Raw genomic sequence first — 19376 nt, 5'->3', positions numbered from 1 at the left:
CTGTTTATTGGACCTTGATATTGGGTACATGTTTTGCTTATTAGGTGCTTCCTGGTGAATGTAAGAATACTTTCCAGATACAACTAGAAGGCCACAGACTTAGCAGGCTGTGTAGCCCCCTGCTTTGGAGATGAAGCCATTACTGATGCTCCAAAACTCTGAACAGATGAAACCTCTTTTTCTGCATCATTTGCTAAATACAGGTAGTATTTAATCTTTGACCAGTTTTCCTGCCAGAGCTGCCTTATGTAATTTTTAATGCCTTATTACTATTATAACTGTAATCACTGGGGGACAGGGACTGCTTTTTATCTTGTGCTTCTAATGCACAGTACAACTCTGAGCCAAATATTAATAACTTTGTGCATTTTCTTCCTACGATAGAAAAGAATATTTTTTTTTCTCCAGAAGAAAAAACAAAATCTATCAAAATAATATTTTGTTTGAATTCTTAAAACATGGTTAAACAGCAGAGTAAAGGAGTATATTGAAAATAAAGGAACAAGTGGGAAATATATCCAAACTAGACCATGGAAGAGAGCATAATCTCTGGAAAGTTAAATTTTAAAATTGCAAGACAAATATTTTTGAGGAGCAAACTGGCAAAGGCATAAAAAGAACAGTGAACATGTCACCCTTCATACAGACCCTGCCAGACTTTGTGGTTGCTAAATGGTCCACGTGTGAAAGAACAGTCAAGAAACATAAGGCTGTATCACTGAAACTTAGTTACTTGCTTTAGTGTTCTGTGTGGAGGAGCTTTAGGGTGCTTCTTATCCAAGTCTTTCTTAAAATGGAATATACTTTAATCTATTGCTTCAAATATATTTGATGCTAGAGGAAATTAGCCTTAATACAAAGGTTTAAAAACTCTAGAGAACTGAAGAATGAAAAATGAATGTTTTCAAGCAGAAAACGAAGTAGGTGAAATATGATACACTGGGAAGAGCCTATGAGCTTTCTGTAAGGTAATATATTTTGTACAATTGGGCTTCTCACAAGAGGTCCACAAATAGGCAAGGTGGAGTGAGGCAGAAGGAGTATGCTTGGCTTGTTCAAAAGATGTTTGTAGACACCTTCATCAAAGACACTAAACATCTTGAAAGCTCTTTAGTATCTGGTGATTTCATGATTGATGTGAAAAAATGTGTGAATACTGTGATGGGGTTTCCTGTTGATAGGGTTTTAAGAATAGTCATGTAAAGTGTAGTCACTGAAGTTTTTTAGAAAAATGAATACCAAGTGACTGAGCAGTAAATGGCAGATAAATTCCAGTGTACATTGGTACAGGTGTACGTCAGGAGTAATGCCTGTGGGACACAGTATATAAACAATGAGGTATTTTGAATTACCTAGTAACACTGAGGAGGGTGGTCTTGGAGGAGGGCCAGTTGGTGGAGGATGGACCAAACAGTGGGGGTGACAGTGTATCAAATGGGGGGATTACAGCCTTCCCTGCAGAAAGTCCCTAAGCTTGCGAGGGTGGGTTTGGCTGGGATTCCTGCCTGTGCCTCGTGCCTGTGTCTTCATGAGAAGGGAAGTTGCCTGTAGCTGGGAACAGTCTTTTGTTCTGAGTGGTATTAATGATCTTTCAGAAGCTGATTTTCTGTGGAAGTTTTCTATGCAATACATGTGAGTGAAACTTTTTTTAAAACCAGTAATTAAGGGTTTGTGATAGAAGTATTTCCTAAATATATTATTTATTTTTAGAGAGAAACTCTACTGGTGATGTTAGAATTATTGATGATAATTTTAAATAATTTAAAAAACATGATCTCTCTACAAAATTTGGCATATGTGAAAAGATTGACTATTAAAAATGCCTTTAGCCATTGTTTGCACTGTGAAGTCTCAAATATATTTGAAAGGTAACTTTCTGCAGAATATATGCAACAAGGAAAACTTTGTCAAGCCTGTCTCTTGTAAAATCTACAGGTTTACTCTGTATTTTGTGTTTTTTTTCTTGTGCAGATTAGGCATCCAATTTCATAAATATGTGACCATAGTGTAGACTTGCAGAGATTTTCAATTATCTGGTATAGCTAGGAGTAATTTTGAGAATGAAAATTTAATTATATAGAGAGCGTTCTCTTTTCTTTCTTATTCAGTATTTTCTGTTTTAATCAGATATAAATGTAATCCTCCATACCAAAATGAATTCTTTCTTATTGGTTTACATTCAAAGGGACTTTATAAGTTGTCCTTTAAAATCCTAGGGTGGTTTTAATCAAGATTAAACAACTTTCTTTTTTCCAGAAGCCAGAACTTTTTTTTTGTTTTTTGAAGATTATGATGGTGTTACTATTAGTAGTTTGTCACAAAACATCTGCAGTAATGCTGTTTCTGGAACATACATTGTCTGTTGCTTCTGAGTAGAAAAGCTTGTGATTTGTCCCATAGATAATCAGATGATCTTGTAATGTGTAGTGATATAAAGTCAAGTCAGACTTCTTCGGTCCTGTTTTTGCTTTAGGAAGTTCTTCGGTCCTGTTTTGCTTTTTTTTTTTTTTACTGTGTTGATGTTTCAAATAAGGCAAATGGTGTTTCTGATGGAGTTAAAATATCATGGCTTTTACTGTAAGTGGGCCAGTTTTTAATGAAGTTCCAAGGTAAGTGGAGCTAGTGTATTGAACACCATCCAATATTTCCATTTTTCATCCTTGATTTCCCGCCCCCCGACCCCCCACCGATTTCCTGCATATAAATTTGCACACATGACCTAATATGCTTTTTCTCCCTCTGTCTCTCACCTTCAGGAATGCAATCGCAGTATTGTATTTGCTTGTTTTTCATCCTTGTCAAAATGTCCACATCTTTATCTCCTCTCTGTACTGTTATGTATGTCCTAGTTGTCCAGAACTGGTCTCTGCAAAGGAAAGCAATCCATGCATGTCACTTCTGTGCTTGGCTCTATTGGTTTCAAGTTCAAATCAAGAGCATTGCTTGGCTCTACTGCAAATCTACGTGTTCTCTTTAAATTTTGAACTGTGTTTGATGAAGCAGTATCTTACTGAAATCCTATTCTTACATGTCCGTTAGATGGATATCTTGTTTTTCCTTCAAATATCCCTATAGTGTACAGAAGTTAGCTTCTCATTCTTGCATCAATTGGGCAGGATTGGAACACTGTGTAAAATGCTGGCATCTCTGACTGCATTTTTGCTTGTTTTGTGAATGCCTGTTCAGTCAAGACAAGGAAAAAGGGAGATCCCTTCCCTACTTTGCCACATCCCAGGCAACAGCTTTTGGCACCCTGCTGTTGGTGTGTCCCATTTGTCTCCCTGTGCAGCCCTGAGACAGCCTTCTGCCTAGCCCTGGTTCCTTGAGCTTGGCTGTTAGGCCTGTTTTGACTACCCTTAGCCTAAAGCTGTACAGTCTGCTCTAAGTTTGGCTCATTTCATGATGATGCAGACTATTTCTTGAGCTTTTCTTCTTTGACCCACAGAAGAATTACTGTTAACAACGTGCAAAAGTACAGTGATGTCAAAGAACTGAAGTTTTGACCCTTGAAAAGGGGCACAGTGCTCTGAACCCCTCTAGGCCTCTGGGATGTGCACATTAAGGGAATTTTCACTGGATTACTGTAAAAGATTGACTGGCTTTGTAAAGTATTTTGAACTAGGGCTTGAGTGACTGCAGTGTATACAAACTAGAATTTTAAGAGCAGGTATTAATTCCTCTTATAATACCCTAAATTTGTCTTCCCATATACACTATTTGCTTCTGTTTTTCTTTTTAAAAGCTTTTTTTGCCTCTGGAGGCTTTCAAAGTGATGCTCTTTCTTCCCTAGGTTCCATATGCCAAAATAGTTAGCTTGGTCTGGATCTTTTTGTGTGCACATGATGGAGGATGCAGCTGCATGCTTTATTAATGTGCTCCTCAGTGTTCTCAAACAAGTAAGATAAATAAGTAAAATAAAATGGTCTCAGTTACTCCAAGTAAAAGCCCTTCCTCCTTGCCCTGTAGAGCCATCTGTGTCCTGGATTTTGATTTACACAATGATGTTCTTAAGCAAAGACCAGGGCAGTGATTGTCCCCCTGTACTTGGCACTGTTGAGGCTGCACCTCAAGTCCTGTGTCCATTTCCGGACCCCTCACTACAACAAAGACATTGAGGGGCTGGAGCATGTCCAGAGAAGGGCAACACAACTGGGGAAGGGTCTGGAGAGTAAGTCAGTGAGGAGCAGCTGCATCTCTTTAGCCTGGAGGAAAGGGAGCTCAGGGGAGACCTTACCACTCTCTGAAACTACCTGAAAGGACGTGTAGCCAGGTGGGGGTCAGACTTGCAGGCAACCAGTGACAGGAGTAGAGGAAATGGCTTCAAGTTGTCAAGGGAGGTTCAGGTTAGCTATTAGGAAGAATTTCTTCACTGAAAGGGTTGTCAGACGTTGGAACAGGCTCCCTTGTGAAGTAGTGGAGTCATCACCTCTGGATGGGTTCAAGAAATGACTGCTTTAGTTAACGGGGTAGTGTTCAGTCAAAGACTGGACTCAATGATCTTGGAGTTTTTTCCAACCTGAACAATTTTATGATTCAATGAAAAGGGTATACATTTGAGTGTATGGATAAAGTTGAAATACTGCAACAGATTTAACAGTATGAAAGAAATTAGTTTTCATACATACACATAGCATTGTGTTTAAGTGTATGATTAATTAAATAAATTCAAGCATTAGACAAAATCACAGATCAGGCACATCAGGTTGTGTGGATTAGGTATAAACTTCCCTGATTTAGGCAGGTCAACACTCACCTCTTAGCTTTAAAGACCTATGATGTCACCTCCCTCTCATGGGTCAGACAGTTGCCTGCTCCACCTGTAACCTGCCAAACCACTCCAAGGCAAAGGTGATGGTGCAGAAGTGCTGTGGGGTTGGGTGTGCTGCTCGGGGTGTCTTTTACTTTCCTTGCACTAGCAGTGCACAGGGTGGCCCTCCTATACCTCTCTGCCTTGCCCAGTGAGTGAACAGTCCAGTCAGTGTGCAGTCATTCACCTTTCCAGGGCAGGCAGGAAGGTGAGGGATCTGCTTTGCCTTTGTGCAAACGTAAAACAGAAATCCCCAAACAGGATCTGCTGCTTGTTGGCTTGGGCTGTTTTGGTTAGGCATACTCTGGACTGCATGTACCTACACACACACGCAATTTAGTAATTCTGTTCCCAAGGCGAAATATTTCTACTTGAAGCTATTTTGGTGCAGTGAGTAGGATGAAAATTTTCTTACGAAGCCTTAAAAAGTAGTCAGAAAACAACGTAGTATTTTCAAATACCACACTTGAGTGTGTGACAGACTTGCTGGGTGAGTAATCTACATGAGTTATCTACAGAATACTCATCACCATGGCATTGGAATACTAAATCATGCGTGGTGTAGATTCATAGACTCTGTAGGGACTCTGATGGTCTGTTCTTTGTTTCTCGGGTGCCCAGCAGCCCTGCAGTGTAGCTGCACATTGCTAGGACGTTATATGGAGTAGGTAATTCTTCCAAGTACATTTCAGAGGGGCAGCCTGAACATGAGCCTTGCTGCAGCAGTGTGGAGGTATTTCTAGCTGTCACAGGCAGCAAGCCAGTCCTCTTGAGACACGGTCTTGCATGTGGCCACTGATGGATTTCTGCACCTGCACAGAGCCTTCCTGATTGTGGCTGCGGGAATCCAACTGTACAGATCCATTGCAGGATAAAAGCACATAGCTATGTGATCCGATAGACCTCCCTCACTCCTGGAGCACATCTGATATGTCAGGTCTACAATGTAATGGCTGGTAAGTCTTTTTTTGCTGTAGAAGTTTAAAAGCAGAGCTGTGATACTTCAGGCTGCAACTACTCACAAAATCCCTTAATTATGTCTTGGTATGGTAATGTCTTAATTCCTTTTAAATAAATTGACTCCCCAGGAAAAGGTGTTATACTGAGAATGAGCTTCATTTACAAATAAGTGAATTTCATAACAGCTTGAATGCCTTATGTTGAGCTGCTTATTTCTGATTTAATGAATAATGGAAGAACTGGAGGACACTTCATGGTGGGTTTTTTGTTTTGTTTTTTAATTGCATAATTTGATAAACCTAGTAGATTTTAATAATTATGAAATCAGAGACAAGCTCCTGTTGCCCAAATCAGTATCCCACATTTTGGAAATAAATGGGTGCAATTCACACTTCCTCAAGCCAGTTGACTAGGGCATATCTATAAAATTATGAAGATCCATTGCACTTGCAAAAAAATGGGTATTTTTGTATGGAAATTAGATTCTGAGCACCAGAAGGCAGTTATCAAAAATACCATTTGCTCGGCTGCTGTAAGCTGGCCCAGTTCCTCTCCTGTGGCTTGGATCTTGAAATGAAAGCAATACAGTTACTTCTCACACTGCTGTGGTTCCAATCAGATATGTAGCTATGCTGATTATCACTACTCAAATGTGCCTGGTTTTGATTGCCCTATTGCCCTAGGAAAATAATGCCCAGTATGTTGGTTATTCTTGTTACTGAATTTGAAGCTGCTGTAACATAGAAGCAATAGCATCCAAATTATCTCCTCTGCTATAATTGTGTAGTAGATGAGAGCCTAGTACTACTTACTGCAAAAGGGAATTTGTTCTGAAATTGACTGTAAAGTGCTATAAAAACATTCCTTTAGTAAAGAGGCAATTTTCTTTTTAAAGGACTGTGTGCAGGCTCATTCCAAATTAGCTACATTAAGATAATCACAATATTCACGAAGTAAAATAAGTGTATGTTTTGTGTACAAATGCTCAAGGGCATCCTTTTGTGTTGAAATGATGGCTGCGGGACTAGTGACTGAAAGAACTCTTTTGTTGTGGGTGGGTTTTTTGGTGTGGTTTTTTTTTGTTTTGTTTTTTTTTTAATTTTTACTCTGATGTTATTTATAAAGGAGCAGATCTGCAAAGCTGACTGTGTTCCTTCTTGCTTTCAGTGATGTAGAGCGATAATGTGAAGCTTTTAATTGGCCTGTAAGTTGGGACTCCGCTATGTGTGTGTTAGCTCCTTTTGCTTGCTGAAGCAGTAATAAACTCCCTAAATTGTTCTGCTTGCTCAAGTTCTCACAACTGACTAGAAGAGCCTGCAGCGCCCACAGCCTGCCTGCAGGAACCCCTGCGCCATTCCCCTCTCCTGATCCCATTTATTGGGGAAAGTTTTTTTACATCTTTATAAAGCTTTTCTACTCAAGCAAGCCTGTCGCCCTCGGTTTCTGAATATTGCATTGAAGTGGCTGTGGTACCCAAAGATGTACTTTGAAAAGTGGTGTATGAAGTAGAAATTATGGTTGTTTTGTCTGTGTAGCATAATAAGATGTTGTTTAGAAGGTGGCAAATAAGGCTTTAAAGGTTAAAAGCAGAGAGATTTGAGGGCTTAGAAATGGTAACTTTACAGAATTAAATGTCTTTGCAGATCAGTATAGGTGGAGTGAAAAAGGGAAGAAATATTCCTTAAAGGGGATTCAGAGACTGTCAAGTCAAAGCAGCTTTAGCCAAGGATGAGAAAGTGAGGTGATTTTCCAGTATATCATAATTATAAACTTACTGGCTTGTTATTTCTGAATGATGTAATAGTTTCAATTTATAGTTTCAAAATTGTTATCAGTGATTTTTTCTATTGAAAGAAATAGACTGAACGCTTTAGAAAGAAATACATGTTGGATTTGCTGATTGTATAAGTAGAAACAAACTGAGAATTCTTCTGTCCAAGCAGGCAATGAGCAAACTTGGGAAGATCCATTTGAAGTTAAGGTTATAGTTCTTGCACTTAAAAAAATAGTCATCTGCACCTTTCTACCTCTCATGGAAAACATAAAGCCAGATAGAGTTCTGAGTAATGCCACAAGATAAGCCAACTTTAGTCATAAAACAAAGGATTTCCAGTACATCATCTACATATCCTTGAATCCTTTTAGACAGAAACATACTGATGTTGTTCTAGTTTGGGTCAGGTCATTGCAAGGATATTCACATGTACCAAATATTTTCAGATTACTTCTATATCATGTTGGGGTGTGTGTTAAGTGTTAAGAACTAACCAGAAGTACTTTGTAAAAACAACATCGTCTTTGCTTTAAGGTAGTTCTGGTGTACTGACATTACTTTCTAAGTTTTTAAACTTCACTTTCACACTTTCCCTGTTTTTTAAGCAGTCAAATATCAGTGCTTATATACACCTAAAGTGTAAGGCAAGGCTTGCAGAAAACACTTCAAGTTAAATTTTGCTTGTTTTTCTGATTGCCACATTCCCTTTAGCCAAATTGTTTCAATTGATCTTGCAGAGATGGTGTTAGTATTCTCTTTTAATAGCTCAAACTATTACAGTTACAAGAGAATTATTTATTGAAGAGTGTTTAACTGGGTATAACAAATTAATATTCTTTCAAGTATCCACCTATATATATTTTGATTAAGATATGACTTGGAAGCTTAAAAATAGAGTCATATGTGTATTTTAGAATCAAATAGGACTTGATTTTATGGAAGTATGATATTGAAATATTGGTGTGCACTTTTTATGTAGGAAATCACATAAATGATCTAGAATTTTGAGGCATAAAATTCAACAGATGGTTTCTAAAAGCTCTGTATGATTTAGGATCAGTTTGGGTTTTAATTTTGTAGCTGAATAATAATCCCTCAGTGAAGTTTGAGTGATGGGGGGGGATCATAAGGAGTGATTCTTAAACTTGGAGTAAGAACAGGTTTTTCACTAGAGGATTTATTTCTAAGTTTAGGCTATTTTTATTGAATATTTTATTATTAAAATAGTACTGAAAGCTGTATATTGACATCTGGGTACTGATTAGTAACTGACATTTTTTCCATCAAATATTTCTGGACTAATTTGGTTCAAAAAGAAAAATAGACCTATTTTTGTAGTCAGCTGAGTACAAAACATGTTTCTGATTCTTGTCAGGGAGCACCTAGATAAAGCTCTATAAAACGTAAGCTGTGAAATCTTTATATTTTAGTGCTGTGTAATTCATTTGTTTGCATTGATTCTCTGTTTTCTTCTATTGGAAATCAGAGAGACTCTTAGTGTAAGGTATACTGGAGAAAATTATGCTTGCACGTCTCTTAAAATTGACAACAGTACCTAATCTAGTCAGCTAATGTAAGGAAACAAGTGCTCTTTTCTACTGTCATTTTAAGTCTGTTCTGTCTTAATACTGATGGGAAAAAAAATCAGCAGTGGGCTTTTGTGTTGTGTTACAAACGTGCAAAATTATGATAATTCTTAGACTTATAATTAGCACAGTTGCCTCAGATCATTTCGATACTCCTGACTAGGCTGCTGTCCTGCTTAAAATATACTCCAGGACCCCGCTGCAGGTGTATTCCTAGGGTAGTAGGAGAAGAGCATCCACCTCTTGTTTCTGCCCTTCCGTCTGTGCTGCAGCCTGGTCTTCTGCTCACATCTTTCTTCTGCCCCACTGGGTATCAGCAGGAACTTGTTTTTATTTTCCTGTTCGAGACCACGCATTGACCCGGGAGAAGAGGAGGCTCAGGAGGACCTCATCACCATATTCCAGTACTTAAAGGATGGCTACAAAGAGGATGCAAATTCTGTCCTCCAAGTAGCCACATGGAGAAAGCAAAAAAGGAATGGTACCAGCAGAGGCTTTACCTCAACAAAAGAAATAATTTTTTTTTACAGTGACAACAATAATTACTGTAACAACCTCCCAAGGGACATAGTGGAGGCCCTATCACTGCATGTTTTCAAGATGGGGTTGGACAGGATGTTAGATAATCTCATCTGGGCTCCCTCTCCCGTGGAAGGTTGGACCAGATAATCTTTTGAGGTCCTTTCCATCCTGGGCAGTGCTGTGGTTGTATGAGCCTACAACCCTGCCTCACCTTCAAAGCACAACCTCTAGAAAGCAACAAGCAGATGACGTATTTGCAGTATCAAAACTGAAGTTTCGGAGTAAGAGCTGATGTATGATTTTTTAAGGAAAGTCCATGTATGGTTTCTCTGTGAGGCCTGGAGCTGCTCTGGGTCAGGAGCAACAGCCTCATGGCTGGCAGGGTTTGTGGCAAAGCCCATGGAAATGTCCAAACTACCTTCCCTTGTGAATGCAGTGGATTAATGCCAGGGAGAGACTTCATGGTCCTGAAAAATATGTCTGTTTTCTGGCTGCGGGCTTCTCAAGCTTCCCAAAACAGCGAGCACATGTGGGGTGTGCCGGTTTGCTTGCAGCCGGTGTGCTGGAGCGTGCCAGCCACCTCTGACAGTAGAGTGCTGGTGGCACTTGCCCTGCCAAGGATGTCAGATCAGCCCCGGCAATCCCTCAGGAGCTTCCTGGGGCAGTTTGCCAATCAGGGGAGATGCCTGTGATGGTGGGGTGCAGGACAGGTGTGCTGAAAGCCGCAGGGCTGCAGGAACCAGTGTGCTGGATGTGGCAGATGGCATTCTGTTGGAGGGGTAAGGTTTTGAAGGGAGGCAAGAGCTCGTGCTGAGAAGTGGGGAGGTATGGGGCATGCCAGAGAAGGGGCAATATATGCATAGGCAGGACCTGAAGGCAGGGAGCTGGTTTTGGCATAACTTGAATTATTTCAAAGAAAAAGGGTGAAGGTAGGGAGAGGACATCTTTTTTTCTTGTTCTGTTTTTAATCATAAGACAAGAAAACTGCTTAGAATGAGGAGAAACTGCAGAACTCAGCATTCTGGTACTCTCTGCAACCAAACTCCATAAAAGTGGAAACAGGTAATGATCCTAGTAACACTGAAGTGTCTTCTCAGAAGCATTGTATATGTACTTGTATTGCTCAGGTGTATATAAATACAACTTTTTTTCTTTGCTAAATAAAGTCTAAAAGTAAGCACAGGGTAACACTCACCACCACTGAAGCTTAATGTGTGTATTGTTCTTTACACATCAAAATTCTTAACATGGCTCTAACATGCTCAGTGCTGCTCATTTGGGCAATTCCCAGTCTGCCTTGCACAAGGAGGTTGTGGTAGTGGTTTTTCCACTGGTATTTGAGAGAACCTTCCTGCCTGTAACACTGTTTCCAAGCCAGGATGCTCACCAATTTTCAAGGTTAAATAAGCCTGCCATGAGATCTCCAATGAATAAACAAACACAAGAGGTGTTTGAAAAGACAGATGTTCACACAGCACTACTGTTTATCACTCTGCTTATAGAAAACTCTTCCAGTTTTCATGGTTTTTGTTTTTCAATTTCTGTCCTCCCACTTTGACCATATATATGTATGTGGGAGGAATCTTATCTATCTAGTCACACATAAATCTTTTTTAAAATCTTGCTGTTTACTCTTGATGCTGTGAATCAATCTAAAATGGCCAAGACAAATAAATGTAAGAGCTAATCCAGTCTTTGGCTCTTCATATAACAGTCAACACTTCCGACAGAAAGTGTTGACTGCCATCAAGAAAAGTAATCTTGCATTAATGATGTGCTCACTATATGAGGTATATATATTTTTGTCTAGAAAGACAGTATTTACAGAGTGCTACTCACTGATTCTTCTGTAGAAGTTAGCTTTGTGTAAATCACAACAATCGACCTATTAATTTTTTACGAAGTATGGAAAGTGTTTAGAAAAAACCTGCATCCACTTCCAGTGAGAGGAAGGAAGCTCAGTTGCCAGCATCACTAGCTGGAGATGTCTTTGTCCAAAGTAATTTTGAGTGCAACTGGATCACCTCTATTCATACACTTTTTATATTCATGAGAGGAGGGAAACATATATGATCTCTTCAAATAGTGTTTAGGAGTGTTGTCTTTGAGGTTATCATGTTATTTGTTTAAGTGATTGTCAGAAACATCCTTAAGAGCTCCTTTTCAGCACAGAGAAGGAAATCATTGTGGCTTGTCTGCGGCAATGGCAGTTATAGACAAGACTCGGGAGAGGCTGTACTTTACTTTTTATTCAAAACAAACCCTGCAGAGTGTTTTCTGAAAACAACTCTTAGTGCTGGCTGTGGTATTACAGTTGAAAAGAAGAATTATATTATTTCCCTGCTGTTGTTTTTCTCAGCTGCACTGTGCAGGATATTGACTCCCGTATGGTTAGATCTTTATGATATTAATAATGAGAGTTGTTTGCAAAGCAGGCTGATTTCATTTTCACCCTGACTGCTTCCTATTTTCAAACTGAAACCTTTCAGATTTCCTTCTGGCTCTTCCTTTATCAATTTCAGAACTTACTGTGCGTGTTTGTATTGGGTTGTCCTATTTTGTTTTCATTAATATGTGGATCTTTAACTGGCTTTTGATAGACCTATCACCTTGGACTTTTAGAGTTGCAGATTTTATTAGGCAAGTAGCCCTGATCTTTTAGCTGAACTGCCATGATGGATTACATAGAGTAGGAATCTGCCCTTCAGCAAACGTGTGTTCAAAAGACTCTTCATCCTAAGTCTTGTTTTTTAAGGTAGCAAAATAAAAATACTTCTATTTCATCACTCAAAACCTGATGATTCTCATTGACATTCCAACCTTTAGCTTGGGGAAATGTTGATAAGCAATATGACCAATAACTTAGGAAGAACGTGAGAGGTTAATACAAAGTGAGGTGGAGAAACCCTAAACATAGCTGTGTAGGTTTAATGTTTTCTTTTCCCTGAAATTGTTTTTATCTGATCACTTCTCACTCATTAAGCAGGAGTGGCTGCTGGTTTCTTGGGATGTGCATTATGGAGCAGAAATAACTTTTCCTTCCCTTCTGTTAGCAGCAGGTGGCCCCTGTGCAGTGAGCAAATAGATGGTTTGCTGGCTTCTGGTTACTTGTGCACCAGCAGCTGTTTCTGTGTGTTAAAATTGTTTATTTATGAGCATCTTTTATGTATAAAATATTTGACCCAGCATGATCATAGGTGTGGGTGATGGGCATGTGTTGTTTATTAAAATAGAAATAGAAGAATGTAGTAATACCAGTTTTAAACACTTTAATTTAGTGATTCCTGGAATCCAGGAGTGGAAAAGAGCATGCAGGTTTCTGTTACAGTAAAAGGGATGAAAAATTAAAAAAATAGCCTGGGAGAAGGTCAGTATTTTTTGGTCCTGTGCTTTTACAGGATTGTTCAGTGATGGTGTGCAGCCTGTACTCTCCATGTACAGTGAAGGAGGTCCTGGGCTGTGAGTAACAGAGATGTGGAGTTGAGCCTTTTAATGGTTCTCTCATGTGAAACAAAGGAATAATTCAGAGTTTTGTGCATCAGCAATAGTGCAGCACAGTTTTTGTGCTCTCTCCCCCAGCACTGCAGAGTGGACATAGCAGTCCCGTGCCAGTAGGGTGGTCAGCTGAATCCAGGGATCCAGCTGGGGTGAGCAGGAGTTGGGCTGGAGATGGGGCTACCAGCAGCTTAGTCCAGAGGCACAGCCAATCTGCAACCTCAGTTTGGATCCGACCATATGGCAGTGGCCCCTTCTCCGTGCCAGAGGTGTCTTCAAGGGAGTGGTCTCCTGGGTAAAACCCCTCTTAATAAAAGAGTTAATGTGGAGGGCAGACGGGTGCAAGGTAATTGCAGCGTTTACCCAAAACTCTTGTGCTGTCTGGTAGATCTGTTAGTGTGTGTGTGGTCAGGGTGCTTGGACCTTGGTGTCTGTGGGGACTCCTGAGATCTTGGTGTGTTCCGGTTTTTGTTTTGCTTGCAAATTCCTTTGGATTAACCCCTTCTGTTGCCCAGTGTCTGTGCAGTTTGTAAACATACAAATTTGTAATTAAGGGGTTTCCAAGTAGTTTTTGATACCTTTAGCAACTATTTATCACTTGTAATTTAGTTTAGATTGCATAATTCATGGAAGATTATTTCGGTCACTCATATGAAACTTAACTGCTACAGTCCATTTATTTTTGAGATAGAACATAGCAATAGGACATGTTTATATGTGGTAAATCCTAAATAACTATATTGCAAACAGCAAAAAAAAAGTGTTGAAAAGACAGTCTAACTTGAATAAGCTTGGTAGATTCCTGGAAGATAGAAAAAGTTAGTCCATTGATAATTGTATGGTATTTCCATAATTGTGTTGCACACTTGCACCAGTTTATCCCCGAGGTATAGCTGAGAAGATATTTTTAAAATAAAAGCTTCTTTAGTTTTGTAGGATCCAGACTAGGAATTGTTTTAAATAATTGAGGATGTATAGTACGAGGAAAGTTTTTTATGTGTCTTTACTCTGTAGCTGTAATGTCAGCTCTGGCAGCCCGAGAGGTGAATGGTCTCACTGGAAACCACAGTGAGATGTTAAGGGCAAAGATAAGGAGTAAACTGTAAGTAGATACTCAGACGCTGAATTACTGCACAGCAAGATATAATGGTGCAAATGTCAAGAACTGAAGTACTGTATGTAAAACTAGAATTTTCTTACTGGTTTTGTGACATGAAAAGAAAAATAATCAGGAAAGAACATAGTTTGGGATTTAAAGTTGACATGGGGACAGGAAAAGGTGATGAGACAGGTTGTTGCAAGAATTAAACCAGGATTATTTTGCTATTTTTTGGTGCAAAGTTTTAAGCATTTGACTGTAAATTCCTAGATTTTGGTGCCAAATAAATCTATATTTGTTTTATTTGCACAATCAGTCAGGTTAAATTTTCTGCCAATAATTGCTTTATTAAAACCACAACTGCAACACATCAGAAAAGAGGGAGAAGGAAGAACAAAGAATAAGAGAAAATTAAAAAGTAAATTTTAAATAGAAAATACCAGCTAACCCATGTACAGGCTAATTGTAGAGTTGCGAAGTCTAAACACACATTAGAAGGAATTAAGCCAACTGTCCTCTTATCTTCCAGAATGTATAATTACGTTGTATTACAAGTAAATAATTTAATTGCGAAATCATCATTCAAGTGTTTTCAAAATGAATTAGAACAAAGTATTGCCTGCCAAGAGCATGCAACCTTCAATTCCTCGCGTTCATCACGCGTTTATTGAAGAGCTTTTTTTATCCCCACGAACTCATCCACACCACGTGTTACTAGACTATGTCATAGCATTAGAAATCTGTGTGCCAAAAAAGAGTCAGGCTGCGTGATTAGATTTGGTGGATTCAGTGTGGCATCTCACACAGGAGAAAGCTGAGTGGCAATTCAGCCATCATCAACCTTAATACTTTTATGCTGCTATTCACTTGTGCAAATAATTATCTTTGTTTCCTTTTAGAGCTTGGTATGTTTCATGCAAATACTTTTTTTCAAACTCATCTGTCAGCCTCCACTTTTTTAGCTAAACAGTGATGTTTTGATAAACTGCAAGCTCTCAGTTTCTAGTCTGCTTTTTATAAATAACCTAAAAGACATTACCACTGAAAATTATTCTGCCATTACTGTTGGTCAGTTTATCTTGGCAGTTTAACATTGTGACACTGCATTAAGCTGCTTTGGCAGTTCTCATATGTTGTCTCTGCCTTTCTTTAAGCCTGTCAGTTTAAATGTCAGGCAGTTAAATAAATGCTCTGAATATCAGTATAGCATAACCTCATATGTATTTTTCCTGAAATATTTAACGTGCGTGTTTAAATCTGTTTTTTGACTAATCTATATACTGTCATTTTTTTTGGTTACCTTTATTCTAGGTGAATTATTCAGAAAATGTGCAGAAGATAGAAATCTTTCTCGGAACTATTTTCTCGGAGGTTATTAAAAAACATAATATGCAGATTTCTGTATTTGTTGTTTTTAGAAACTTCCATGACTTTTGATAGCTTTTCTTGAGTTCTTGTGGGTTTCCTTTTTACCCAAGGCCATCATGCTGTGAGTAGCTGGGGCCTTGAAGATAGAAAGCCTTTATTGATGTAGGGCACCATATACTTAATATGCTGTATTTCTTGAGGCATGCAAATGAATAAGGATTTTGCTGCAGGTTTTAAGTATCTTGCTACAATTTCAAGAACTCAGTTGTCTGTATTTCTTCAAAAAGAAATTAAATGTAGAGGATCACACCTATTTGTCTGTCCACCCTTTCTTCTCACCAGTAATTAACTGTTGAAGCCATCAATCACCTTCAACCAACTTTGTCATAAATGATAGTCTAAAGGGTGCTGTGTTCCTGCAAAGATGATGAAACCAGGTGATGCCACGGGACACATTAAAAGCTCACCCCTGTATTACATGGCCTAAAATTTAACACTTTCAGGAGGGAACTGTTTATGAATGACCCTGACTTCTGGGAACATTTCATCAGAGAATTTGGTGTCAAGTTACAGCCCTTTAAGAAATGAGACTTTTCAGTGCCCTGTAGAGGGTTTTTTTTGAAGACATTTGTTCGAGGAATTTAGATTATCGGAAAAATAAGATTCTGTAGGCCAGATTTCTAGCTCTGTCCTTACATATGAATGAGAAAGGAAAGTCGCTTTGCAAAGTGCTAGAAAATTGTGTGAAAGAGTATACAGAGGCAGAAGGAATAAAGTAATAAAATAATTTTGCCTTTTCTCATACTGTGGTGGAAGACCCATATTAGCATCTTAAGACCCTCATAATAGATGTCTGTCATTTTGGACAAATATAAGCCACTTTTTTTTTTTCCTTAAAACATTTAAAATCACTTTCTGCTTGTTTTTGTGCCCAGAAAGCATCTGGACACTGATGTTGAATTACTGACTCTAGCATTTATATGCCAGCTTTGGACTTTGTTCTGAATCAAGTCAGTCTTCTCCAGATGGCTGAAGGATCAACAGAAATACTCCAAGAAATGTCATTCTATAAGTACCTGTATTTTCTTAAAAAACAGTGTGCTGGGCCAGTGCCTCTGGTCTCTGAAATAAATTCAGGTAACAGTGAAAAGAAACCACTGTGCCTATAGAGTGCATGTGTATGTGCAAGGGCCTGTTTGTGCCTAAGGGCTCTAAAATGCTCGTGCCATGGGAATACCAGCTGAGTCTCCATAGTTCTCCCGTGGTGCCTGCAGTGGCTCCTCCTGCACAGGACTTCCCTTGAGCGAGGGCAGAGGCAGACCTGTCACAGCAGTGAAAACTGCACGTTGTTGACTGTAATATTAACTCTATCTCTTGACTTGTTTCTCTGTGGGCCACGAAGGTCACAAAAGAGGATAGGAGACACCAGTGCAAACTGGAGTTTCCCTTCATCCTGTGTAGTTTTGCCACACATCACGGTGAAAGTTTAGATGAACTTTGGCAGAAAATACTGAATACAGGATCTGATCTCTGTGCTAAGAGCTCCTTACTGCAAAGCTTAGTGACCCTCTATGTTTTAATTGGCCTCTTTGTGTTGGCCTAAGTGCGCTGTCAATCCTGGATTCAGTGTATGTTTTCATCATAGCATATCATTTAAGTACTTTGCATACAGCTTAGTCACTTTGTATTCTGATTTATCCTTTAATTTTATAGATTTTTGTAAATATTTGTAAATGCTCCAAATTCTTACCCAGAAAAAAACCCAACCTTCTTTTTGAGACTTGAAAAGTCGGTGGATGCATAATCCACTCATCTCTCTTGTGTAGAAAGGTTTGGGTTTGGTAAAGTATCTTTATTATTCTGTAGGTTAAGAGCTCCCTGAATAATGTGATTTGTGTTCTGAGTTTGCATAAATAACTCATACAATTTCTAGCTGGAACTCAGTGAATAACCCTCTGAGAAATTACAGATTAAACAAAGATTTATCTTTTGCAGTGATAAAAAGGCAGACTTAATCTTTTTTACATTTGTTGAGGTATTGAGTCTCCAAATAAATTTCACTTAAGAACATCGGTTCACATAACTCTTTCGAGGGATGCAGAAATATTCAGCCTTATTTTGTGCATCAGTCCATCTCCATGCTGTCTCCTGCCCTTGAAAAATAATCTTCTAAGTGCTACCCTAATAGATCCAAGGTCTTCTGTTTCCACGAAATCCAAACATTGTCAGAATGGAGCAGGATTTAGGCACGGGTGGTGGGACCCCAGCATGTCTCAGTTCTCACTGTTCCCTCACTGACCTGGACTCCTTCAAGAGACTGCACCAGCCCCATGCATAAATGAGGTGCCTGGGTCAGTGTTAAGGCAGTCTCCACTTTGGGGTATTTCCTAGACTTCTAGAAGCTCTAAGTAATTCAGACTCTTTAATACAGTTCCAGGGTTGAATGAGGTCCTTGCTTTTGGAGCCTTGCCCTTCAGGGGGCTTGATTGGTTTCTAACAGAGACAATTAACACTTTCTGTGCACAGTGGCCAATATTAAATAGTTTGACCAAGAACAGTCATAATAAATTATCATACAGAGATGCATACATTATGTACAAAAGGATGTATGTAAATGTAATATTTTTGTTCTCTGTCTGGGGCAGTGAGGTTGCCAGCACAGGGTCAGGTCTCAGCAGTGTCTTGTAGGTGGACTTGCATGCACTGAAAGTTCTGTGCTTGGAATTCCTTGAGAGTCAGATGCTGACAGCTAAAGGACAGGTAGAAAAGTAAGCAGAAGTCCCAACAAGGACACGTTAGGCTCTTGATGGAAGACCTAGAATGATGAGATCTCAGATGAGATTGACTGCATAAACGCCAGAGTGAAAAGTTCATGTTCTGGATTTAGAAGTGTATTTGGATACCACCATTAAATTATATGCTTTATTAAGAATTATCTGTAAGGGCCAAGACTGGGGGATGCAAAAGCAGGAGCTGTGGGGAATATGCTTTGATGAATTGACCATAAATGTAGTTAAAACTATGTACTTGCATAACTTTATAAATATGAGCTATCGGTGTAGTACATCTACTAAAGAGCAAGAAAAAATGTTAAAGACACACATTGAATTGTTAGAGCTTTTCTTCCCTGTGAAGACTTACTGTGCATGTTCCCAGAATAAATTGTTTTGATTTTGATAGTCAATGGGTGTTCTCCCTGAAGTAAATAACTGGGAAATATAATTAGTGTGAAGCGCAGCAAAAGCAATATTTTAACTGTTGCTCCTAAGCATAGCCAAGTCCACAGAGGATGAATTTCACTTGATCATGTGTGCTGTGGATTAATCAGCTTTGCTTCTTTTTATTTTGGAAGCTTTTGCCACATCATAGGGAAAATGTGTTTTCTACCTCTGATGCTGGTAGCTGCTTCTATTTGGAATAATACACTGTTTCAGCAATGTACAAGGTGTGGGTAGACCAAAGTGGAGGTTATTTACGTTAGTTCTTGATAGCTGCATGTCATGTTAGTAAGTCATCAGCACTTTTTTTTATAGAGAGATATATATAAATGGAAAATTGCAGATGGATTCTTCTTTTGTTAAATGCTTTATATTCACTTTGCTCACCACAAAAAACAGAACAGAAACATCCTGAAACTTTCTCCAAATCTTCAGTCGTGGAGGAGAGAGTATAGTGGTAGATGACAGTAATGTTAAAAACTTAATTTTAGTATCTAGAGAAAAAAAATTTAGACCTGCTGTGGTAATAAAGGATATGCTGACAATA

The 19376-nt window shown here is 38.9% G+C and overlaps 1 protein-coding gene across 4 annotated transcripts in view; it reads left to right on the top strand.

Moving 5' to 3' along the window:
- The window catches only part of MAP7D2 (MAP7 domain containing 2), an 82190-nt gene that overhangs the window by 18109 nt on the left and 44705 nt on the right, over positions 1–19376 (top strand). The window contains exon 1 of one of the 4 annotated variants that reach the window (XM_032100782.1): positions 1569–1632. The exons of 1 other annotated variant lie outside the window; for it this stretch is intronic. In XM_032100782.1, the coding sequence (XP_031956673.1) occupies positions 1584–1632 (49 nt within the window). In that variant the 5' untranslated portion in view covers positions 1569–1583. Of the gene's footprint in view, positions 1–1568; positions 1633–2581; positions 2610–5741; positions 5764–19376 lie in introns of those variants that run through there. 2 more of the 4 variants (XM_032100784.1, XM_032100785.1) reach the window with 2 other exon arrangements.

Source organism: Corvus moneduloides, chromosome 2, assembly GCF_009650955.1.
Source record: "Corvus moneduloides isolate bCorMon1 chromosome 2, bCorMon1.pri, whole genome shotgun sequence".
NCBI classification, from domain to species: domain Eukaryota; kingdom Metazoa; phylum Chordata; class Aves; order Passeriformes; family Corvidae; genus Corvus; species Corvus moneduloides.
This window is presented reverse-complemented; position numbering and strand designations above follow the sequence as displayed.